The following is a 26853-nucleotide window of genomic DNA, read 5'->3' as shown; positions in this document are numbered from 1 at the left end:
TTTATGGTCTTCTAAAAATCAAATAATAATTTATTGTGGTTTAAAATTTTAAAATAAAATAAAATTAGAATAATCAATCAATACTTTTTGAATAATTAAATAAATAGATAATAATATCACACACAATCTAAAATACACATTTATTGCATTCATTTCTCATTGTGTGTGTGTGTTTTTTTTAATACATTCATAAATGTGTGGATAGATATATAGATTAATTACATGTTTTGTTTAAATGCATCCTATATATGTCAGTTTAGTTATGTATTCTTTATTTAATATTACATGCATTTGGAGGCATGTCATAACTACATGTTTTCTGTAATGGTATTACTAACAATCTCGATAACTTTATAAACATGTTTGTCAATATCGATGCCATAGTCTTTCGGGTCTTACATATCAAACTTGAATCATGATTGTGCGGAATCAGAGTTAAATTCATAATACTTTGTTTGTATACTTTTTGAGAAGGCTAATATTTTCTTGCAGTTATTAATCAAGATAAATAACAAAACAAATAAGCAATAGTAAACTAACTAAGTTCATGGTTTATTTTTGTTATTTTAAAATTATATATTTTATAATAACTTATAAACATATATATTGTACATTATTTAATAATTTAAACAGTGGAAGATCTCATGCATCACACTAGTTTCAATATAATTAAATATGGCTCCTGAACTTGTAATTATGCAAAGGATATGTGATATATCATCAATGAAAGCTCATCAGAAATTATATGAACTAGAATATCCTAATTTTAATTAAGAATTTTGATCAGTCATGAAACTTATTTGAATAATAATGACTGGAAATTAATACCATTATTTTGCTACATTTTCATATGATTTATAAATGTAATAAAATTTTAATAGTTTTTTTTTCGTGTAATTCTCTAAATAGTGTGATAGTTAAAATTTTAGAGGATATCTAAGATGACGTAAATCTATAAATTTACAAAGTGCTCGCCAATCCACTTAATAAAAAAATTTAATTATTTAATATATTGTGTTTACCATTTCTTCAAACAATTTTCCCATCATTTTGGTATAGGAAGGGTAATTTTATTGGTATTTAATTATTATTTTTATACAATATCCATAAAAATAGAAACATGTAATAAAAAGAAAACATACTACAAACCATATATTTTTACTAATGTTTTAACTTAGAAAAAGTTTTGAAAATGCTCCTATAATCATCATAATTGTTTTTTTTAATTAAATTGCAGTTGAATTCTTATTTATTTTCATCATAATTATATTTTAAAATTAAAAATAAAATTTTAGAAAATCACAGAGCATTAAATCAAATTTTAGTATGTGTCCTCAACCTCAACTAGTATTTATCTAATTTTTATTTATTAGTCATTGACATGTACTAAGTGCGTGCTCCACAATTCTACAGTTCTATACTTTTAATTTTTTTTTTTAAAAATGTATAAAGAAAGTAACAAAAAAATTAGTAGTATAAGGATAATTTAGAATAATTGTAGAAAGTTATAGGGGTATTTTAGGATAATTATAAGTAGTTATAGGAATATATTTGATATTATGATAAGAGTATTTTGGGATAGTTATGAGTAGTTAAAGGATTATTTTGAAATAATAATCAGTACTTATATAGGAATTTGACATTTTTGAAAAATGATACGGGAGAATGGGGGTGGCAAAACGAGTTGAAACCCAAAGGGTGACTTGTGACCCGTCTGTTTAAATCGAGTTTGGGTTTAATACAAACTGACCCGTTTATAAATGGGTCAATCCGAATCGATCGTTTATTAAACAGGTTAGGCGGGTTCAGGGCGACGGGTGACCCGTTTTGCCACCCCTACTCATTTCTTACAATACTTCCTACTCTTAGTCGCCCCCTTCCTTGCTCTCCCACACCTCTTACCCCGTCACCCATCTCCTCCATGCACGACCACCCACCACCGGCATCTCTTCTGAGCAAGCCCTTGACATCTCATTGCCAGTACTGCGTTTGCGGCTACCACTACATCACCTAATCACCTGGTATTGTTTTGAATCTGCCCCACCTTCTGTGTCACCGCCTTTATTTTTTTAGTAAAACACTTTGAAGATTGGTTTGTAGTGAGTTTTGAATTCTTGCCTTGAAGATATGTAATAGTCAAGTCCAATCAAGTAGTCTCTGAACCCTAAAACACTTCCATGATCTGCACGAAATAGTGACGCACAATCAAGTAGCCTCTGAACCCTATAATAGTGACACACAAGTGACAAGTCCAATCAAGCACGAATGGTTCAAATCAACAATGCACGCCACACACGAATAGTTCAGATCAACCTATCATCCCAGGGATCAAACTTCTAGAGATCGACCTCAGCGATGATGGTGACGAGGAGAGGAGTGGAGGAAGCCTTCTTCTTGAGGTAGTGAATGACGAGCTCTTCGTTAGTGGGGTGGAATCGAAATTTCAGAGGGAGCTGCGACTACTGCGACCCTGTTGACGAGCCCGTGCTCTCCATTATTCGATTAAACACCTCCATCGGTGCCGATTACTTGATCTCTATCGATTATTCGATTACTCGATCTCTGTCTCCACCTCTGCCTCTCTCTGCATATATACAAACACAAAGGCGTGCCATGCTCTCTCTCTCTCTCTCTCTCTCTCTCTCTCTCTCTCTTGTAATGGCTTCCCTTGCTGACAAATTCTTCATCTTGTCACTTCTTCGTCGGATTGGAATTTGGAATTGGCAGGGGCCCTAGAGTTTGGAGATGGGTGGAGGATTTGTGACGAAAAGAACAAGAGTTTTTTGTGTGGATCTTTCCAAAAAGAAGGAGTATATATATTATAAAATAAATAAATTATAATTTTTAAACAATAATTCATTTATTAAATGGATGGATTAGTGTTTATATAATAGGACCAATATTAAACGGATCAACTCCAACTTATTTAATACCGTTCCATTTTGGACCCGAATCCAACTCATGAATGCTCCTAGCATTCGAGATTATTAATTTATTCCTAGTGCATCTTAGCGCATTCCACCGACCAAACTACAAACGTAACCTGAGTGGAGCTGGTGGATGGAGGATAACCTCAGCCTCTGAGCTCTTCGTTACACCTTCTCTGTTCCTCCATTCACCGCCTAACGCACGTGTCAACATTCCCCGACCTCCAAGCCTGCAATCTTTGTCTGCAGATTCTTTCTTCTTCTCCTTCTCTTTTCTTGGAATTGTTCGATTCTACCTCAATTACGTTTATCAGAATATCTCTCTCTGGCATGAGCAGTCCTGAGCTGGAAGAATTCTAGGGTTTCTCTCTCTTTCTCCAAAATCATGGATTCGGAGGACGATATGCATGACGCGAACGACATTGAGTCCCTTGATGATGACTTCTACAGCGGCGGGACCGCCATGGACTCCGATGACGCCCTCGAGGCCGCAGACTTTGAGTTCATTGACAATGACTCCGATGATTCTGACGAACTTGTCTCGCATCGTTACCAGGTCAATTGCTATATTTGGATTTGGTTTGAATTACGTGATCATATTGATTTCGAGGTTTGAAACGGATTGGGTTTTGCGTACGAGCTTGTTTTGATAGTTTAAGGAAGGGTTATTCTGATTTGCGTTTAAAGACATGAACGTATTGTAGGTAATTTAGTGTTTCAAAAACCAACTTTTTGAATTGTGTATATATTGAGTAAATGACTTTACTTGAGTTAAAAGTTGGTTTTTGAGAATTTGAATGTGTCTATAACGAGTAGAGGACTTAACCTTTTTATTTTTTTTGATTGAAAATCTAATTTGAAAATTTTCAGCCAAGAAGTTTTGCAAAAAATTGGTTCAGGCTTCCATAATTTAGGAGGCTTTTTCAAGAAAAAAAAAACTAGGCAGATAAGATAACGGTTCTATATTTTGTGCTTGCATCCAACATATATGTCATTTTTTTTTTTAAAACTTATATATTGTTTACCATTGAAATTTCCAGATTTTAAAATCTTGATATTGCTATTGATGACCGCTAGAGAAAGAGAAGAGACGAGAAGGCTTTGTTATAACTCTAAGAACTTAAATAAAATATTAGGTCTTTCATTCTATATATTATACATCTCACATATATAAAAAATGGCAACCGTATGCCCACTGAATAATAAGTAACATAAATGTGGTAACCTAACCATTAATACTCCCTCTCGAGTTGGAGCATATAAATGATATGATCCTATCTTGTTACAAATAAATTTAATTTTGGCAACCCCAAGGAATTAATGAACAAAACAAATTAACTAGTTGATACTCACACTTCGCATGAGTGGTTGCAATGCACATGTTTTTTATTGAACAAAATGACAAATCAACTTCAATGTATTTCATCCTGTCGAGAAAAACTGGATTGGAAGCAATATGAATGGTAACTTGATTATCACACATCAACTACATAGGTTACGAATGAAAAAGCCGTGCTCTTCCAACATTAACCAAACCAATTCACAGGTGGTATAGGCCATGGCTCTATACTTGGACTTTGCAATTGATTGTGTGACAACAATTTGCTTCTTGTTATTTCAAGACACCAAGTTAACACAACCAAACTCATAGTACCATGTCGTGGATCTTGTCAAAGGATTGTCCAACCCAATCTGCGTGTGTTTATTCTTGAACATAAGTATGACCATGGTCCTTAAAAAAGAAGGTTGCACCTTTGGAGATATCGGGAGATACAAATAACAACAACCTAGTGATTTTTTGGGAGAGCATCAAGAACTGACTCACAACACCTTTTCTAAAAGGATATTTTTTGGATGAATGCCTAAGATTAGCTTAACTTTCCGACAAGTCATTGGTATCATTCAAGATCAACAAACAGGTCAACTACATCTAGTTGTAATTTATTGTTGGGATGCATGAGTGCATCAACACGCTTAGATCTTAAGAGCCTCATCTCATCCAACAACTCTAGGGCTTATTTTCTTTGTGAGAGGACAATCCCTATACGAGATATAGATAGCTCAATTCCAAAGCATTACTTCAATGATCCTAGATCTTTTGCTTGGAACTTCCAACAACCTAATCTCATCCAAGAAGTATAGAACATATTTCCTTCGTGACAAAGAATCTCCATATGATATCTTAACACCTTCATTCCCAAAAAGTACTTCAATGGTGCTACATCTTAGTTGGGAAATTTTTCTACAAAAACTAGTTTAAACGTTGTTAATTGATCATAATATTATCCACTTGTGGAGCCAATAAGTTTACCTACAACAATGGTAGAATATGGAGCGATAGAGTGATACAGACATCTTTGAAGACCAAATCCATCTCCGCACTGAATCTACCAAACCACACTTTGGAGATTGCTTCAAGTAGTACAAAGATTTGTAAGACGATATGCCAACCTTGACTCCCCTTAAACAACAAACATAGGAGGTTGCTTCGTATAGTGTTCTTCGTGGTTGTTTTAAGAAAGATTTTTTCCCATCCAAGTGGTGTAGGGGCCAATGGCATGCACTAGACAAAGAGATAAAAAGATGCGTTGCTATGTGAGATAGTGACAGAATGTGTCTCAATTGTCCATAGTAGATTTATATTTTTTGGCTATGTGAATATGTCTTGCAACACCCAACAATACAATAAACTTATTTGGAAGAAGTGGCTTGAGCTTCCAACTATAATTTTCTTGTGGGGCATCCATATTTTCATTTGTGGTAGCTCTCAACCCAGAGTGGGACACGACTTCATATACATGCTTGGGAAGAGAGATAGAGGATGAAGAAGTAATATAACAGTAGTAGCAAGGTAACAAAAATGTCAGAACACACAAAGTTAATGATAGGAAGATTGGGAAGAGCCCCCTCAAACTTTTCTCGTCTCTTTCTTTTCTGCCCTCATATTCTTTCTCATTGAAAATCCTAAACCCTTCCTCTTTACCCATTTCTCCTCTCTGCTCCTTTCACTCCATGCGACCCTCATTATCATCTTCCTACCTTCATCCATACATGAAGCGTTCAGTGTGGATTGAGTGGAAAACATTCAATTTGGCCATAGAAGGAGAGAAAACCAACATCTAGAGGCTTACAAAACTTGGCAATGGTTGTTACAGATCAATTTCTCTGGAGATTGAAGAGCTAGCTTGATTCTTTTGAGCCTCGGAAGGTTTTTGGAGCTTGAAAAGAACTACCTCGTCTTCATGGTTTTTCAGGATGAGAAACAAGGAGAAAACCTTGTCACTTCTCCTAAAATCAAACAAGCATGGTAGGTTCATCTCCTTTTTGGAAACCAGTAGCAGAGGTTGGAGGTGCTTTGTTTTTCTTGAGGGTTACGATTTGAAGGGATGGCACAAAATCTAAGCCATGGTTGAAATGTCAATGCTTGCTTCCACCCTACTTTTGGAAGCTCATTGCTAGATCGCAAGGCAAGCTCTTGTCCTCCTTCTCAAGATTGGAGGGTTTGAGGACCTCAACCCTTGCCATGACTAGGGCTTTAAACGAATCAAGCCACTTATGAGCGGCTTGGGATTTTGGCTCAGTAAGAGCTCGTTCGGGCTCGTTTATTATCTAAATGAGTGATTCCTAAGCCCAATTTTAGGCTCGTTTAATTAACGAGCTGAGCCTAAACACAGTTAGGCTCGACTTGGTTTGGCTCGTGAGCAGATCGATTAGGCTTGATAATGAGCTCAATTTTATATTCAATAATTAATATATATATATTTTTAAGTTAATGAATTAACTATTGGTTCACACAAATCAACCAAATAGTAATAAACTCAAAAATACCTAATAGTTATTAATTTTTTAGCTAAAAAAATGTGAAAAAGGAGTCTAATATAGAAGAGGAGAGATCCAAGATGAGTTGATCTTTTGATGTGGGATATGAAGATAAGGGATTGAAGTGGGGAGAAAGCATGGGGGGGAGAGAGGCAAAGAGCTGTAGGCTGCATTTTTGTACCACATCAGAAATACAAAGAATGTTGCCCTCCTCAACAGTCTATAAAACCCCCTTGCCCAGCTTCCCCTTCTATCCACCTTCCCACAAGGCTGCAAGGCAGTTCATTGTGGGCCTGCCTAGTCATTGTATAATTAATGTTGTGTGCTTGTATAATTATGGGTTCCTCTTTCAAAGTTATATTTTAGGTCTGTTCCATGATGGGCTTAAGTAATTTATTTTAAGTCCGGTTGGCCATGAATGGCCTCTAAAATTTCAAACATTAAACTGGGCTGCCTTGATTTTGGGTTAGTGGTCGTGACTGAGCCGAGATTGAGTCGCACTCAAGCCAATGAAAAAATTTCAAGCCGAGCTCAAGATTGAATTTTGCAGCTCTAAATCAAGCTTGAGTTGAGCTGTTTTTCTTTCGAGCCAAGCCTGAACATGTTAAAGCTCTGTTCAACTCAGCTCATTTGCAGCCCTAGCTATAACCCCAATGACCTTGTTCAAGTCTGTAGTAGCTCGACTTTGCTTTCATTGCACTGCCGTTACTGTGGCAAATCCCTTGAACTGATCTTGAGCTGCAAGAATATCTTGGGATGGGGAAATCATTAGGTTTTGTGTACCCTTTCATGAGTGCTGTTGAGAAGAACAACTTTAACTTGGATAGACTGAAACTTTTCTTCGTTGAGATCAAGACAAACTTGAAGATGGGTAGTGGCAAGTTCGAGGAGGCTCTTCCCTTTGGCTTCCCAGGGAAGAAGAACCAGGCTAACTCCTTAAAGTGGGTTGTGGGGATAGGACTTAAGGCTAGATCAGAGGTTGCGGCCTGAGTATTTGGGGGACCTAAATTAGGTTCCTTCTTGGTGTCGCTAGAAGCAATGGTTTTTTTTTTTTTTTTTTTTGGGGGGGGGCGGGGGTCACATTGAAGGTGTATTCCAAAAAAACCGAACTTCTTCCCTATTGGCTTGTGTGGACCTTCATTGAAGTTAAAGGACCTGAAAGCATTGGGTATGGTTGTTTAGGAAGTTTTTGAGACTAGGAGGCCAAAGGGAAGAGCCCCCTCGAACTTGCCTCTACCCATCTTTAGGTTTGTTTCGATTTCGACAAAGGAGGAGAGTAGTGTCGGTCTAAGGTTAAAGCTGTTCTTGTCAACAACATTTACGAAGGAGAGTGCAAAACTAAACGATTTCCCCATCCCAAGAGATTCTTGTAGCTGGTCGGATCACGAGATCAGTTGAAGGAATTTGCTGCAGTGAGGGCAAATTCAGTGAGAGCAAACCTAAGCTACTGCAGGCTTTGACAAGGTCACTGGGGTTACAATAGAGGCTAAGTTCCTTAAACCCTACAATCTCGAGAGGGCAAGGCTTTGTGTTGCGATCTGGCAATACCTTCCAAAAGGAGGGTGGAAGAAAGTGTCGACCTAGTTCAATTGCGACTTTAGAGATTTTGTGCCATCCTTTCGAGGCTTGCAGAGAAGGGGCTTGTCCGTCGCTAACAGATGCCCCCTTTGCTTGATTGAATCTGTATCAGTTGAGCATATGCTTCTTCATTGCCCTTGGACTAAGAATCTTTGGAATTTGGCTTTGAATTTGATTGGACAATGGTGGGTTATTGCAAACTTTGTTGAGGGGGAACCTTCGGGCTTGCAGAGGGATTTGGCAACAAAAGAGAAGAGAAAGGCTTTGTTGTCTTCACTAGCTCACAAACTTCTTTAGCTATTTTATAGCTTCCAACACCAAAATAGCATAAATCATCTACTTTGGACCTTAGATAATAAGGTGGGTCTTCACCATTGAAACCTTCTATAGGAAACATTGTCCTTCAGAGTCTAATAGTAATAATTTTCCTTGGACTCAAATTTGGAAGACAGCTGCTCGCTCAAAAGTTCTTTTCCTTGCTTGCAAGACAGCACATGATAAGATCTTGACTTTGGATAACTTGCAAAGAAGAGGGCTGTTCGTTGCTAACTGATGCCTCCATTGTATTGCTGAAGCTTAAATTAGTTGAGCATATCCTCCTTTGTTGCCCTTGGACTAGGAATCTTTGGAATTCGGCTCTAAATTTAATCGGACAGCGGTGGGTTATTGCCAACTCTATTTTTTTTTTTTTGGGGGGGGGGGGGGGGGAGGGGTATCTCTAGGCTTGGAGAGGGATTTAGGTAACAAAAGAGAAGAGAAAAGCTTTGTCCTTCATTCCCCTTGCTACTTTTTGGTGTGTTTGGAAAGAGAGGAATAGGAGAGTGTTTAATAACTTAACCTCAGTGCTTTGGATAAGCAAAGAGCAGTGGTTAACAACAATTACTAGCTGGCGTAGTGGAATTTTTGTATATAATTTTAATGTTTGGTTTTTGTGACACCTTTCAGGGTGGTTGAATTTTTGTATCATGCCGGCATCCCCTTGATGTCTTTCTCATAAATTCCTTTTATTTATATAAAAAAAAAGGGGCAGAGATAGTATGTTGGATATTGATGCATTTACCTTTCCAAATAGTTGTAGGAAGATTAGTATGAGAAATAGGATAATTCGACGAGGGAGTTGAAGGCACAGCCATAGATTCTGGAGGGGTCTCTACTACCTTGAGTCATTATTGTGCATACACCTGCAAATTAGGATAACCTAGACAATTGGAAGGACTTGATGGAAATTAAGGTTCTTGTTAATGACTAGGTAGAGACTGAAAGTTAAGGAGTTGTCCCAAGAGGGGGGTGAATTGGATTATTAAAATTTCTTTTAATTCCTTTCGTGAATTCTTAACCTCTTGTTAATCTAACAATCACACAACCAAGCCTTATTTGGACAATCAATTTACAAACCACTTCAACACAACATAAACAAAATTGGTTTATAATCACAAGTTCAGCGGAAAATTAATTAAGCTATAAACTTTTATGAATAAGTGTAAGTATGGTGACTTGAATACTTTGTAGATTTTCAGATATTCTTCCAACAATTCAATTCAACCAAAATGATCAACACAATATACACAAGTTAGATTGATTCCAGCAATGCTTTCAAGATTCAGCACTTTAATAACTCAAAGTAATCAATCAGAAAATATTCAGTCAAGATATGAAAACCAGCTCTTATACAAGTTTCAGCTTGTAGCCTTGTATATATGAATTTGATTCAAGCCCTGTAGAGATGGATTTAATTTCTCAATATGATGCTCAATATGTAATCCAACACTCTTTCCAAAAACTTGGACTTTAAATAAACTTTCGGTTAATGAGTCTTGGGGGTTGAATCAATCAACTTACTCTCTTACGGTTTCTGCAATTTGTATTGATCAACCAACATACTTCCTTTCGGTTTCCGCAAATCCCAAAATCAAATTAATCTTTAATTCATTTAATTTCCAATCTACGTAGTGTTTATGATTAAAAATAAAGTTTGACCACGTAGTTAATATATGCTGAAAATTAAAGAGAATACGGAAAGAGAGTGACACCACGTTTTTTACGAGGTTCGGCTTATCCTCAGCCTACGTCCTCGCCTTTGGCCAATATTACCAAAGGATTCCACTATGCCGTTCCTTTCTGGGCGGAACAAACCTTTAACAAGCGATACCCCACGCTTAAACACTCCTTAAGTAGGCTAGAGCAACGCCTCTCCAAGTGATACTCCACACTCGGTCACTCCTTCAATAGGCTAGAGCAACGCCTCTCCAAGTGATACCCCACACTCGGTCACTTCTTCAATAGGCTAGAGCAAGACCTCTCCAAGCGATACCCTACGCTTGGTCAACGATCCAACAACCAGGAATCGTTAAGGAATAAGAAACACTAGTTGCGTACAATGATACTCTCACAAAGAGCAGATTAGTACAAATTCAATCACTATATACTTCAATAATTAAATATCAATATGAAATATGATGAAGCTTAAGAGAATTAATCACCGAGTTCCTTCTAAATGAGAATTAGCAACTCAGAACTCAGAAGTAGGATGGATCAACACTTCAAAAATTCAGCAATTCAGTTGTGCTAAGTGTTGAGCAAGAGAGAGCTTTGTTTGCAAGATAGCTTTCAGCAGATTTTTCAATTCTTTCTTTCTTGATGTAAATTTGATTTGCAAAACCATGTATTTATAGACTTAGAAAAGTAATTTCGTGATGCCCAAGATTACTTGGAGTCCCTCCCAAGTTTTCATTAATTTTGGGGCTCAAGAAACCTTTATTTAAAATTTAAAACATTTAAAATTTCTAGCCGTTAACAGTGTTCAGATGACTGAACTATCGGGTTCAGTCTTCTGATGTTTCTTAAAGCACTGAAAATTATAGTCTGAATATAGGGTCAGACGACTGAACTGTAGGTTTAGATTTTTGAAGTCCCAGTTCAGACGACTGAACTGAAGGTTCAGTCTTCTGAGGGTGTTCTGTCTGTTATTTGTTTCAACAAATAAATCTTCAGTAGACTAAACTAATTCTTCAGTCTTCTGAAGAAATTATTTAGACGTTTGAAGTAAAACTTTAGTCATCTGAGGTTGCATCTTCAGACTTCCGAGGGTACACCTCAGTCGTCTAGGCAGACCAATTTTAGAATTTTCATTTTTGGTTTCAAAAATCCTTTTTGCTCTCTTGCTTTGATTTGTTATAAAACATTTTCCGGGTTTTGAAATAAGGTCTCTAAGTCCATAATAACCCTAGAAGAGCTTTCAACATATTTCACAAAGATATTGAAATATGAAGTACTTACATAAAGACTTCTTATGACGTTTTGACATTCTAAACACTGAAGTCTTCATGCTTTTCTTTTCTTTGAGCTCTCTTGCTTTGTCTTTCTTTAGCTTCATCTTGTCTTCAAGCTTTAATATACTTTAAGCTTTGAGCAAGTCTCTTTAACATCCATGTTCTCATAATCTTCAATCTTTATTAGATCATCTTTAAATCCATGCTTTGACTCTTTAAGCTTCATTTGATCATCTTTCTTTGGAACATAAGCTTTGAATGATCCTTTGAGCATTTGACTTTGTATTCACATACTTGAGTCCTGAAATATCATCACTTAACCAAATATGTTAAGTTCATCTTATTTGTTATCATCAAAACAAGATTTTAAGGCTTGCAAGGCCAACAGAGACTTTAAGCCCAAATTACGAAAATTAGTTAGTGGAAAGGAATCATCAAGATGTACAAGGCTTAAGGAGTTAATAGCAATAGGTAGTAGACTCAATGAAAGTAATGTAAGAAACATCGCAAGGTAGGATCATAACATTGATACCCTTTTTGAGTATGAGAATATCCCCTTTAAAAAACACATTTAAGAGTAAAGGGACCCTACTTATCAACATCCAGAGTTAATGAGGACAACGGATGTAACCAAATATATAAGGCACTTTACCCACAGAGGATGGCATCCTATTGGTTAGAGACTGAGCACTAAGAGCGGCGTCACTTCAAAAATTTCAGGGACATTCATATGATACAATAGAGATTGTGTGACTTCAAGAATGTCTTTTTCTCCTCTTGACAACTCTATTTTATTGTGGAGTGTGAGCACAAGATGATTTGCGAATCACCCAAAGGTAGAATATGTCATGAAATGGATGCTGAAGTATGCTTTTAGCATTATCACTATGTCGGATGTGAATAAACAAAATGAATTGAGTTTTGATTTTAGAATAGAAAGCATAGAAAATAATAAGTAACCTAGAATGGTCTTTCATAAGATAAAACCAAGTGCCCAAGTCATTTGTGAATAGTTATTAACAAAGTTAACAAAATACAGAAAACACAACTTTGAAAGAACATGACTAGGATTCCAAGCATCAGAAGGCACTAATATGAAGGGCCTAGCAACCCATTTATTGACTTGGAAAGCAAAAGGAACATGATGATGCTTTACCAACTGACACGACTTGCACTCTAAAATCAAACACGAACAGTTATTTCGGGTACATTCATATGATACAATATTGTATGGGTGACTTCAAGAATGTCTTTTTCTCATCTCGAAACTCAATTTTATTGTGGAGTGTGGGCACAAGGTGATTTACAAATCACCTATAAGGTAGTCATGTATGTTGTGGTATGGATGCTGAAGTATGCTTTGGCATCATAACTATGTCAAATTTGGATAAACAAAATGAATTGAGTTTTGATTTCAGAATAGAAAGCTTAGAAATTTAGAAAATAATTAATAACCTAGAATGTTCTTTCATTAGATAAAACCAAGTGCCCAAGTCATCCTTGAATAGTTTATCAACAAGGTTAACAAAATACTGAAAATACTACTTTGAAAGAACATGATTAGGATTCCAAGTATCAAAGGCACTAATATGAAAGGCCTAACAGCCCATTTATTGACTTGGGAAGCAAAAGGAATATGAAGATGCTTTACCAACTAACACGACTTACACTTTAAAGTCAACCACAGAAAGCGAGTTCGAAACAATGCGGCAGCGCCGCAGCAACAGGAAGGTGATTGTGTCTCAAAATAGTAAAGCCATCCAGCTTCATGCCCTTTGTCAATTGTCGTCCGTGTCTTTAATCCTGAATAACAACATGGGAAATAAGGTGATTGAACTATTCAATGATTTTTTTTGATCTTGCTAATAGACATTAGATTAAAAGGAAATCCAGGAATATATAGAAATGAAGATAGAGAAACAAAGGAGGTAGGTTTTACTGCCCCTTTTTTCTCCTAATTACGGTAGTGGGCTCATTTGCAAGGGTAACATGGAGTAAGTCATCACTAGAGTGTAGAAAAGAGATTGGTTGTACTTGTTATATGGTCAATGGCAGCATAGTTATGACACAACGTCTGGAAGAAGAGATACTTGATGATGAACATGCTTACCTATCTGAGCAAGGGATGCAACATGAAGAGATGCCTGTTGTGATGCCTAATACTGTAGAAACTTGGAATATTATTCCTCTACTACTGACACAATCTGCAGTCCTCCAACCATTGAAGGAATAGTAGACTAGTAGCAGAGTTGGTGGTGCCAGCATTGGCAATGGCAGGGGGTATACCATGAAGATCCTAACATTGTTCAATTGTGTAACCTCCATATCCACCATGAGCACACTTCCATGGCCTCTACTACGACCATCTCTACACCACCATGATTGCGCAAACCACTTTGAGAACCTGTACTAGTGCACCTGAACACCCTTTAGTGATAGCATATCTCTTTGTATCAGCAGTGGGGATACGAGAACTAGGACTGCTCAAAGTATAGGTGCTATAGGGGAGGCATAAAGCCCTCTTGAGTAAACTTCAACGAAAAGTTGGGGGGGGGGGGGGGTAATTCAGCACTTCCCAAATCTGTGATCAGAGTGACTTGAACTTAGATTTCGAACTTGCCAGGACTAGAATCGTCATCTGAAGAACTCCTGCAGTTTAATGTTGCACAATATTCAACTCTTCATGAATTTACTTCATCTTAGCAGAGTATTCAGTGATATTTTCTTCTCCCTGTTGTAACTGAGTGAAAATACTCCGATGACAGGCCATGCATGAGTTAAATTACTAGAATATAGTAATTTAGCAATATCCCTTATCTCATTAGCTTCAAGCAATAAGATATTCCGTGGAGTTCCACAGCAAGGAAACATTCGATAGATCTTTTTGAACCCATACTTCTTCTTATCATCACGATGATCTGACTGGAGGAGGTGTTCAAACTTCCCTAGGCCAATCAAATATATCTTGACTGCCTTAGACCACTACAAGTAGTAGTTATCATTTGTTTGTAGGGCAACGTGGAGGGAACAAGACATCAGTCCCATCATTGAGATGTGATGGGCAGTGACATGCATGCTTTATACTGCTAATAATTGCACACGATCAACAAATACCTTGCTAGCAGAGACAAGCAGCTCTACTAGCTATACAGGAATCTGTTATGAGCGAATATAAACATTAAAAATCCAAAGTCCAGACAAAATCTGGGGTATCCATGAGCTATATTTATATAAAAACACGTGCTGCAGGTCCAAATGGGCAGGACAAACCAAGTTGAAGTGAAAAACATAGGGGGAAATGCCTCATGCACCAGTGCATGGAGTTGGATTTCCAGATGAAGATTGGTGTATGAGGGGAGGGCGCTTGCGATGGCAGATGGAGCCAAAATTCTCAGGGTTTCAAATTGGCACCCTCTGAATACTGCTGTGGTGTGGGTTTGTTGAGACTTGGGTTGGAACAAGCAGGTGGGGGCATTCCCAGTGATGATTCTGACAATGGTTGTGTTGACCTGATGGGTCACGATGTTATTTAGGGTCTGGGCATGAGAGATCAAGTGCATGATGATGATCACTTTAGGGTTTTATGATCAAGATAAGGGAATGGTCTGTTGTAATTTGAGAATCTAAGCAAAATGTTAGGTCTCTCTGTCTATTTATAATATATCTCATGTGCATCAAAACGACAATCACATCCCCAATAATGTACGATAATCAGTGATGTAACACATGGCAACCCGGTAACAATGCATACTTTTTCCACAGCCGAAAAAAACATAAAAAAAAATGCACACATTCTTTGCCCTTTGGATGGTGCATTCAAGGACTTAAGGATTGGTAAGGTTTTTCTCGGGTGAAGTCTTAATTTTTGCAATCCTATTCATATCTTTGGAAAGATGGAAACCACATAAAAATTCCTTCATTTTATGGATTTTTGGGTTCTTCTATATATCTTATTAAGTCCTCAATTGTCCACTCTTTTTGTTTTCTAGCCTCTTTTTGCACTGTCTATTTGAGTTGAAAGCTTTTCTTATGTTTCCTTTTAATATCAAACTTCTCAATTTTTTTCTCCATCGATATGATATGTTTTGCTCTGGACTTTTTGTACCTACGTTTTGGATTGTTTTCCACATTCTGATCTCCATGCATGGATCTTAGTAAGTTGCATATGCATGGACATGCAAATAATAAGCCTTTCTTAATTTTTTTTTTTCTATTGTTGTTATTCATCTCCTTTCTAATGGAATTTGGTCGTCTCAGCAAAACTATACCATTTTGAGTGAAGCTGATATATGCAAGCGGCAAGAGGATGATATTGCAAAGATATCCACTGTGCTTTCCATTCCTGGAGTCTCAGCTAGGATCCTGCTTCGCCATTATAATTGGTAATATGCTGTTGCTTTGTCATCTCCGCTTTTAGTAATGGACATCCATGTACATGTTAAATCTTGTTCATAAGATTTTATGCTTGTAATTCTTGAACCCTATTTTTCATCAAAACCTTGTTGGATAGGACTTAGGGATCGATGCGTTGAAGTGTTTTCATATTCTGACGAAGCTTCATTTATTTTGAACTCACAGGAGTGTCAGTAAAGTGCATGATGAGTGGTTTGCAGATGAAGAAAAAGTCCGCAAGGCTGTTGGCTTGTTGGAAAATCCAGTAGTTGAATTTCCAAATGCCAGAGAAGTAAGCATGAGTTTGTTAAACCTTTGGTGTTTTTGCATGAAATTTAGGGATGTTGGCTGCTAATACCATTGTATTTTGTAAAATTCTTCAGGCTTTTGTTTCTTATTTTAACAGTCGGCTCTCTGTACTTTTGTATTTCTGTAAAATTCTGATGATTATATGTTCTTTTGGCAGCTGACTTGTGGGATTTGTTTTGAAACCTATCCATGTGATAGGATTCATGCTGCTGCTTGCAGGCATCCTTTTTGTAACTCATGCTGGGCAGGTTTGTCTTCTTGTCTTGTCATAACAATTTGTTACCTCAAGAAAATGAAATACAGGCATGTATTTTTTGGCACTCCTATGACATTTGATATACTAGACATCTGTTTTTTGTACTGATACATTTAGAGTTCTTTGCGGTACAATCACACTTATTAAAAAAGAATTGCACATAGCATACCTTGACCTTATTTTAGCGTACTGAATTGGAGCTAATCAGTGATCCAACTCAATGGAACAAACCCACACTTCTCAGATGCAAAATGTTTATTACACATGCACACGTGGCTGGGCTGAGAGCCAACAGGGCCGGAACCAAATTTTTCTTTCTTTCTATCTTTTTTTTTTTTTTTTTTCTTGTTTTTTGTTTTGTTTTGTTTTTTTTTTTGCTCCGGGTTGAGATGGGGTTGGTTGCTGGAGGGAGGGGGGGTGTTCATGCAGACTCCCTGTTTGCTTCTTGGGCCAGTGAGACTGTTGCTTGTCTGGCTAAGTGGTGAGGTTGGCTGCAACAATCTGTCATAAGTTTCATCTCAGATTCTCAGGATGAATCTTGAATGTTACCTCTTTGATCAAGGGCTTTAGCAAAGGATGAATTATACCACAAGTCCCTAAAGTTTGACACTTTGACTGAATTGTGCTTCACTCCTGAAATTTTAAATTGTGACAGTTTGATCCTAAGTTTCAATTTTAGCTCTGATGAGGTCCCTAAACAGGGACTTGAACTAGCCTGAATATGAAACTTCAAGGAATAAAGTGTAAATCAGTAAAATTTTAGGGACTTTTGTTATTTACCCTTTAGAAAAATCTCTATGTTTTATATTTCCTAGTTGCTCTTCATTTCAAGTCTGTTGGTGGGGCTATTGAGCATGTTTGGTGACCCATAGCGTTCCTTAAGAACGTGTTTTGTGATGCATAGCATTTCTTGCTTCCTAGCTGAATTATTATTATTATTTTGATAACAAAATTCATCGATAGAATAGGAATGTACAACCAGGAGAGGAAGACATCTCCTTTCAAAACTCTGGGTTACCCCAGAAAAAATAAAAAATAAAAAATCAAAAAGGAATACTAGAAACAATCTGAAAAAATCAGCAGGCCTTGTTGTTTCAACAAGGAAAGCCAATCATGCTAAACATCTGAGAAGCACATCCCCCTGAAGTTCCCATTACCCACACAACAAAGAGAAGCCAAATGTTGAATCTTCTCCCAAACCAGCAAAAGAGATTGCTTTTTACCTGAAAAAATGCACGCATTTCGTTCCATCCACAAGCCCCAATATGCAGCAAATAAGGCACAATTCGTAACTCTTTACCCTCCTTTTTCCTGCCAAAGACAACAAAATGATTTGCCAAAAACTCCTCCATTGTCTTTTGGACTAACCTAGTATCTGAAATAATTAAATAGCTTGTTCCAAATCCACTGGGTGAAGTTGCAATGTAAGAAAAGATGCGTAGCAGTTTCAGAGCAAGTAAAACAAAGCACACATATGTTTGGAGACAGAGGCTTGAACGTTCTTCTAATCAGCAACAAGTTATTGGTGTCGATCCTATTAAGCACCACTAGCCAGAGAAATGCTTTGATTTTAGAGGGGAATTTAGCCTTCCAAATAGTTTTGTAGAGAGGAAAAGAAAAACTAGAGCTAGTCAAGAACTCACAAGAAGATTTGCAGGAATAAAACCCTGAGGATCTAAGGACCAAGAACGGCTATCAACTTCCAAAGAGACTCCACAATTATTCATCAAGACTAACAAGGAGGGTAGCTCCTCCACTTCCTTGTCATTCAAGGGCCTCCTAAAATGAAAATGCAAGAAGGTATAGGACCACCTGGCTCCACAATGAAAGACGAAATAGATCCATTCTGTCTTGAGCTCAAGGGAAATAGACGAGGAAAGAGATGGACAAAACAACATTCCTCATCCATAGGTCTTTCCAAAAACGAATGTTGTAGCCCCTACACAATATAAATTTAGTTTGGGGAATAAAGGGAGAATAAATATGAGAGATGGCTTTCCACGGACTTTCCAAAGAACATCTAACACCCGAATTGGTATCCCACCCCTTCCCATCAAGAAATTTACTTTTTTATAACTTTATGCCACTAGGAAGAGGGCTCTGAAGGAAACTGCCAAAGCCATTTGGCTAAGAGAGTAGTGTTTTTAGGCACCATATTACCAAGACCCAAGCTGCCCTCCTATTTAGGCCTACAAGCCAGCCCCCGACTCACCAAATGTTCCCTATTCCACCTCCCCACCCTTGACCAAAGGAAATCTCTCATGATTCTCTCGATCCTATAAGCCGCCCCCACAGGAATTTTGAAAATAGACAAAAAATATAGCGGGATATTGGAAAGACAAGCTTAAATGAGAGTAATCCTATCTCCTAAAAAAAAAAAGCACCCTTCCAACGATCTAATTGCTTAGACACTCTCTTAACAACAGGGTTCCAAGAACTAGTGGATCTAGGATTAAACACACCCCCGCCCCCCAAAAAAAACCAAAGGCACTCCTAAATAAGATAACCGCCAACCCAAAGCAACACATCCTACCTCTGAGTGTAACTCCCCACCATGCTCCTCCAACAAATCAATAGTGGTGATACCGTTTTGCCCCTAGTTGATTTGAAGCCCTACCCTTTTCAAAATATGAAGAAGCTCCAGAATATTCGAAAAAATGACCTATGATCCTCTAAGAAGAAGATAGTATCGTCAGCAAATTGAAGATGCAAAACCATTACCTCCTCCCTTCCTACTTGCAAGCCTTTTACTAAACCTCTAACCACTGCTCTATCAACCATCTTACTATGGCATCTGCCACAAAAAAACAAAATAGGGGAGAGAGGGTCTCCTTGTCTAAGCCTCCTTATAGCTCTAAACCAAGATTTAGGCTCCTCCTTCACTAACACCGAATAAAACACATTCAACAAACACCCTTTTATCCACCTTTGTCATCTCTCTTCAAAACTCTTCTTCATAAAAATCTTATCAAAGAAATTCCAACTCACCCTATCATAGGCTTTCTCTAAATCCAACTTCAAAATAAACCCCTTCTTCTTCCTTCTCCTAATATTCTCTACGACTTCATTCGCAATCAAAATCACGTCCATTGTCTGTCTCCTCCCTCGCCTCCATGAAAGCACTTTGGGCCTTAGTATTAGTCTTATCAAGAACCACACCCAAACATCTAGCTAGTACTTTAGTGATTATTTTATAAACTTTGGATACTAGACTAATAGGTCTATAATAAAAAATCTCGATGGAATTGCTTTTCTTAGGCACCAAAGTTATGAAGGTAGATTTAATACTTTTTTCATAAAATCCCATTCCAATAAAATTCATTAAAAACCGTCATCAAGTCATCCTTAACCACTGCCCTACAATCTTGAAAAAAAGCCAAATTAAATCCATTTGGCCTCCGAGCTTTATCCCTATCCATTGCAACTGTAGATCTCGCTTTCTCTTCCTTGAAAGGTCTCTCTAGCCAAGCTATCTTATCACTAGGGAAAGGTTCCCACTCTAACCCTTCCACCATTAGTGTATATATCTTCCCCAAAAAACAGATTACAATAAAAATCAATGATCTCCGAAGCTATCCTATTGCTATTCAAGTAATATCTGCCCCATCCAACTCCGATCTGTAATCAAATTTTTTCTCAGTTTCCCACTTGCTAACCTATGAAGAAGTATAGTATTACAATCACTTTCTCTTACCCATTTGAACTTCGTCTTTTGCCCCCAACTTCTCATTTCCTTAAAAATAACCTCTTTCAAATCATTCATTAAAGATATTCTTTTCAACTCCTCCTCCCTTGAGAGAATAGTAACTTCTTCCCTATTATCTAGCTTAGCCAACTCACCTAGAATATGGGTCTTTTTATGCCTAATGTCCCTGAACACCTCTCTATTCCACTCTTTCAATTTTTCTTTCAACCTCTTCAATTTCTTCATGAATCTAAAACCTTCCCAGCCCCTATCCATCTCGTTGAGATTCCTTCACCAAAGATTGAAAGGTTTCGTGTTCCAACCACATATTTTCAAATCTAAAGTGGGTAAAACCCCAAGAAACCTTCCTAGATTCTAAAGGAATAGGAAAGTGGTTAGAAGTGGCTCTAGGAAGAGTGACTTGAGAAAGATTATGGAACTCATCCTCCCACTTGCTAGAGAAAAGGAACCTATCAAGTCTTCTAGCCATAGCCGTAGCCCTGCCCACCAACCAAAAGAAGTTTGTGTTAAAGGAATATCCCTCAAATCACTCTTTTAATAAAACAAATTTTGCATTGTTAGTTGACCCTGCCTCCCCCCTTTTTTCCACTTGCATTAAAGTCGCCCCCCACTATCCACTTAGGGGAACAAAAGCTAGAAACAAAATATAGCTTGTCCCAAAAGGAGTTCCTTAGAGAAGGCCTGGAAGGACCATAAACTAAAGAAACCCAGCATTGACCCTGATCTCTTACCTCTAACATGACAAAAAGAGAAAAGAAACCACTATGCTGTCCACCATAGATATGGTATGGGTGTCCCATGACACAAGAAGGCTCCCCACCGACCCCCGCGACCCAATCCTTGTTATGCCCTTCACAAGTCTCCCTAACAACCTTCCCATCAATTGGTTCAAGCTTAGTCTTTTGGTTCAAAACAATGTTAGGAGAATCTTCTTGACATCCCCAAGACCACTAACATTCTAGCTAACGATCTTCATAATTTAACTTGTTTACCACCCTCCTTGTACCCTTCCACCCCCATAATTGATGGAAGAAAGCAAATTCTTTAATTCTTTTTCTACCTTCTTCTTTCTCCCCTCGTATATTTTAGGATTCAATCCCAATCTAACCTCAATTTTGGTTGGACTCACAAGTTTCAAAACTAAGTCATTCAGGAGTTCATTTGAATCTCTGCAGTTCCTTTCACTACCCCCTAGACCAAAAGCGGAGGCATTGCCCCTCGCAAGACCTTACTTGTGGCATACAACATCAAAAGAAAGAGAGGACTGATAGGGAAGAGAAAGGATACCTTCTCCAGAGCTAGATGAGTTCTGAACGCCCGAAGGAATAACTACCTCTTCATCAATACCCCTCCTAGCATTGTGAGTCTCCTAGATGCTTTGTCTTGTGGGGGAAATAAGCTTATCTTTGGTATCTCTTCATCTAAAATAGCAAGAGTTCTCTTTGAGACTTGGTCCTGATCACATACTCCTTCTATAACTAAATTGGCCCGCAGCTGGTCTACCAATATACCTTTTTCAAAGTCGCAAAAACTGCTTAGAAAATTTTCTAATTCAGAGAGCTTTTCCTCAACTTTGTCATCCTTGACTCCTTTTGCTACCTCGAAATCAAATGACATTGGAAGAAGAAGACCTGTAGAAAAACAACATGCAGATCCCTTACTGTAAGGTGAAGCCTCTTCTGGGTGGTTGCTATCTGCCATAAGAAGCTTCGCTGCCTCTTTATGTTCGAGATCTCCATCCCCACTTGAATTTCGAAGGTCTGACAAACTGACCTTGTCTTAGGTGGAGGGTCCTTTAGAGAATTGTTTAGTTGGTCGTCTCCTTCCTTATCTGCAACAATTGGAGGAGTTGGAGAATCTCTTCTAACTCCATCCTTTACATTGATTCTCCCTTGGCTTAGGGTTATTGTGCCCCCTACCTTAAATCTAATGGGATCTTGAAATTCCTTTTGAGTTGGAATGGGCCCAGTCCCCGTATTTTGTCTGATGACTCATTTCACCACAGTTTTGGGTGGCCCACTGTACCCAACCTAGACTTCTCCTTCCTGTGCCCCAAATTAGAACAGGAAACAGTATTGAAAGTCAAACTAGGAAGGAAAGTTGACCTTCTTCCCTAGAAATCATGGGTTTCACCTCTCTTTGTCGATCTCCTCCCCTTCACTGGTGCTATTTTGACGATGTCACTGAAGTTCAGTTTCTATGATGGCTTTAGCTCCCCACTGCACTTCTTTAGGTGCAACTCATGACTGATGAGGTTCAAAGTGCCACATTCTGGCATTGGAAAGCAGCTCCCCCATCAGGTTTGGCCATAAGCTTCAGAAAAGCTTTGAAAACTTTTCTCCACCCTTCATTGCTATTACCTTTAGGAATACATAGGGCTTGGCATTTTCCTCCTCTTATCCTCTTCTCCATGTGTAGAAATCTCCCCTTTCCATTGAATCACTGCTCAATGGTGGCCCTTGCGGCCCCTGAGGGTTAAGACCTCCTTGAATTCAACTCTACGGCGTCTTGTGTACCTATGCATGTCACCCATATGGCCTTGATGATCCAAGAGGCCTCCTCGATCTTAAAAAGGATATGAGAGAAGCGTCCCCTGGAGAACTCTGATATTATGATGCTTGAGGGATTGAGGAGATTAGGGCCCAGGGTTTTGCACTCCACCATGACAGTCGAAGGACCTCTTCATGCGAATTCTGGCACCTCCGTGGTTTTTAGCTCAACTTCCACATGTAACCCCATTTTCAACATTCTTTTCTCCACGGTCTTGTGTCATTCTAGGTGCTTTTTACTCTATCCAGGAGGAGGATCAAATGAGCCCTGATGGCCAAGGATGACTTGCCGTTTGGAGACGCGATAATCTGGTGGGAATGGTTGACGGTAGTATAGGTTCTAGTTGATTGAACAAAAATAGGGTTCAGTTCCTGGTGGTATATAGGGCCTTTGGTTGGCTTCCTGGGTTAGGGCAATGGAGTGAAGTTTCAGGTTAGAGGAATTAGGATGAAGGTGATCGATAAGGGTCGCCATGCTCGCTGTTAAGAGAGTGGCTGGAGTTGGGAAGGAACCATCGCGATTTCCTTACTCATCTTAAGCGTTGTTCAATATCATGGGAGAGTATGAGACGCTGAAGTGATGGGTAAAAAAAAGAGGAAACAAAGCATGCGGTTTCAATGAGAACTCCAAGCAACAAACACACATTGCTTGTTTTCTGTTTGTTAGTTTTCACAAAAACTAAAATCCAGATTTTAGGATTTTCAATTGCTGTGGCAACTTGTTGCAATGGTATGTTAATATGCTAAATTGACATTTATGGATTAAATAATTTATTCTACATAATATTTCTTCCTAGCTGAATTGTTATGTGCACTATTATGTGCTTTGGAGCAGTATCAAGGTCTAAACTAAAAAACGAATCTTAAAAACCCAGAATTATTAGTAATATGGCAGGGTATAAAGATTCAATATGTAGTCCTTTTAAATCAATATTTGGATATCTGTACAATGAAGCAGGCAAATAAAAAGCTTGCTCTTTATTTGAGGGAAAAATGGGAACTAGGTAATCATCTAAAATTGTCTCTCTTATCAAGTTGTCTTTGACTCTGCATGCATAACTTCAATGTGTAGTAATTTCTAATCAATATTTGGACATTTGTAGTGGAGGTGCAAAGTGAAATTAGAGAATTGGAAATCTTGTTTCTTTATTTGAGGGTGGTGACAACTAGCTAATCAGCTAATCTTTTTAGATTGTTTCCTGTCATCTCAAGTTGGCATTTTCAATAGCTGATAGGCTACCAGAGTTCGATTGAACTTTCAATGAAGAGGCACAGGTGATGAATTACGTCATCTTTTGAGTTGGGGCAATGTTTTGATCATAAGGAGGATAATTAATGTTTTTCAGTCTAAAGAGCTGCAAAATCAAGCAGGGTTCTTTCTTCTGTTGTTGTGGGTTTAGCTGCAGAACTCTATTTATAAATCCATTAGGTGATGAAGAGAACAGCAGAGACCCTCAGGCCCTTTTGCAAGGTATGGGCTAAGATTGGTGAGTTTTGAGGCAAAAGCTTGGGTTCACGGTTTCCCTAAGATGTGTTTGAAAGAAGAAGAGGGTCAAAAGTGAGTTGCAAGTGAACTTCTTTTATTAATTGGGGGGAATGAAAGGTTTTCGTAAACAAGGGTAGGTTATTCTCAAAGCTTCTCCTGATGTGGTTTTGTTGCAAGGGAAAAGTCTGAATTGGTGGATGGGGTCTTGGTTAGGGGCTTTTGTTATCATGTTTTATTGATTGGATCTGTCTTCTTTTTCAGGCTTTCAATTATGTGGGATAGCTGGTTGCATCTAGGGCAGATAGAGTTTCAGGGTTGTTCACTCCTTTTGTTTTGTTGGAAATTTGAGAGGGTTTTATTGATGATTTTCTTCTGGTTACAGGTCTTAGGTCTTTTGTTTTGGATGAGTTGTATGCTCTTTTCAGCTTTTGCTTGCATAAGGATTTTGATGAGTTTATTAGAGTGTGAGCTGCAGGGTTGTTTAATTTTTGTTTTTTTTTTTTGGTTTTTGTTTTATTGAGGGTGGGGTTGGAATGTTGTCAAGTCATAGGCTTTTATGTTGTGGTGAGTAGGAGTTTTTGAATCTTCACAAGGAGCAAGAAAAGTCTCACTCTTTTTCATTTGAAGAATATATTGAGTCTCTTCAATTTTTTTTTTCTTTCTTTTTAATTTATAATTATATAGCATAAGTACTTATCATATTTCTCTTACCTTGGCTTAGGAGAGATCTAGAGATTGTTTTGCTGATGATTGGGAGGGTTTCAAATACATGTAGAAGTTTATGCATCTAAAGAAAGTTTTATAAAAATAGTTCTCTTTCCCTCTCTTGCATTCCACCAGTAGCTGACTGCCAATAATCTGCTCCTGCAAGAGATTCCTATCTTAAACAAACTGAGAACACAGAAATGATGTAATCATTGCTGAGAAGTATCTCCTTATTATGAAACTCCCTCTGGGAAAGTTTACCATCATTGTTGGAATGCAGAATAAACAACGATCTTGTATGCTCCTTTTTCAATCTCTTTATGGGGGTTCATCACGCTTTTAGAGCTGATCGTAAGGTGATTAACATAGATCATTTGGATAATGTGTCCATAAGGCTTGCATCGATTTTACTGTTGAAAATTGGTGAGATGCTGTGGGTTTAAGGAAGATGGGTATATCTGGCCCTGGGCTAGTGTTTGTTGAGTGTTTTGGAGGCAAAATCTTCAGGACAGTTGGAGGGGTTCTCAGTTTGAAACTCTTGCCAAATAGAAGGGGCTGTTTTTTGTGTTTGGAGAAATTTAAAGATCTAGGTCAGCCGCAGTTTGTTCCTGAGGGAGTCGAAGCATCAGGTTGGAAGTTGTTCATTCAAGCTTTGAAGGATATAGCTACTGTCAGAACTGAAAATGCGAATGAGACGCAGATGATTGGCAAGTTAGGGTGGGAGGTGTGCTGATTGTGGTTCATTGAATGTTTGGAGAAGTGAGGTTCTGGAAGGGAAAGTGAGTGTGTTTCAGAAGGTCCCTCCTGGGGTTTCGTACATTGACGCTCTTACAATTCCTCAGGCAAATGCTTCGAATGCCACTGGGAAAATCTTTGTGCTGAAAAGCAGGGATCCTTCTGAATCAGTACCTTCTTCTTTGCGATTTGGAAGGAGTGGGTTTTCAAGTTTAAATTTAAATCATAATGTGGAAAATAGTTGGGCCTCAGGGTAATGGGCGTGATAAGAGATGGGCAGCATTCTGCTGAGATGAGAAGAAAGGGCAATCTAAGCCCAACGAAGCTGCTGGTTTTGTCATGGATAAGTCAAGGGGATTGGGCCTGGTAATGCCCAATTTGGTAGATTTAATAGGAGACGTTCACCAGAATCAAGATGGTTTAGTTTTCGGTGAGAAATTTGAGACGTGTCTGACCAAGTCCATTTGTGGGTATTAATTAAATTGGTGAAGCCCATTAGGATAAATATGGAGATTTTAACTCTGTAACAGAGAAATGGCCCCGGATTTCCAGTTTGAAGGTTCAACTGCTGGGAGTTTCAGCTATTGCTTCCCAATGATCAAGCGAAGCATATCAACAATAAATTGCCAGAAATAAGTGTTTCTGTTCAATGAGCTCTTTGTTCTTTGTTGTCTGCCATAAGAGGTGGGTCACGTTTCTCAGATGATTCCGAGTCAGATGGAAGTTCTTATAAATGATGAAATGGGAAGTATGTGTGAATCTGAAAAAGGGTTGTCATTAGATCAGTGATAGCTAAAAATGGAATTGATAGGGAGGAAAATTTGTCTGCAGACCCATATTCTGATTTTGTGAATGAGTCAAATGTTCAACTTGGCATGGAAAATGTTCCCTAGTTCAAATAGTAGGAAGATGGGGTAGGTAGTCTTGAGAAGTTTTCTGAAGCATTGGTTGGTATTCACCATTTGAGGAACATTGACGACCAGGTTAGGGACTTGACTGAGAAGAGGGATCTTTGGCCATTGTTCCTGTTCTTGAGCATATTTCCATTGGCATCCTGGGAGATCCCATTCCTATTGAGAGGGTGGGAGATGATGTGAAAGAGCTTCCTGATCATTCAGATTT

At 38.1% G+C, this 26853-nt stretch overlaps 1 protein-coding gene across 2 annotated transcripts in view; it reads left to right on the top strand.

The window, feature by feature from the left end:
• Positions 1-2956: 2956 nt before the first annotated feature.
• The window catches only part of LOC131154262 (probable E3 ubiquitin-protein ligase ARI8), a 73033-nt gene continuing 49136 nt past the window's right edge, over positions 2957-26853 (top strand). The window contains exons 1-4 of one of the 2 annotated variants that reach the window (XM_058106925.1): positions 2957-3483; positions 15851-15975; positions 16172-16277; positions 16452-16542. In XM_058106925.1, coding sequence (XP_057962908.1) covers positions 3313-3483; positions 15851-15975; positions 16172-16277; positions 16452-16542 — 493 coding nt within the window. In that variant the 5' untranslated portion in view covers positions 2957-3312. The remainder of the gene's footprint in view (positions 3484-15850; positions 15976-16171; positions 16278-16451; positions 16543-26853) is intronic. The other variant, XM_058106926.1, reaches the window with a different exon arrangement.

This window comes from Malania oleifera, chromosome 4 (genome assembly GCF_029873635.1).
Source record: "Malania oleifera isolate guangnan ecotype guangnan chromosome 4, ASM2987363v1, whole genome shotgun sequence".
In the NCBI taxonomy this organism is placed as follows: domain Eukaryota; kingdom Viridiplantae; phylum Streptophyta; class Magnoliopsida; order Santalales; family Ximeniaceae; genus Malania; species Malania oleifera.
The sequence above is the reverse complement of the archived record's forward strand: the minus strand, read 5'-3'. Positions and strand labels throughout refer to the sequence as shown.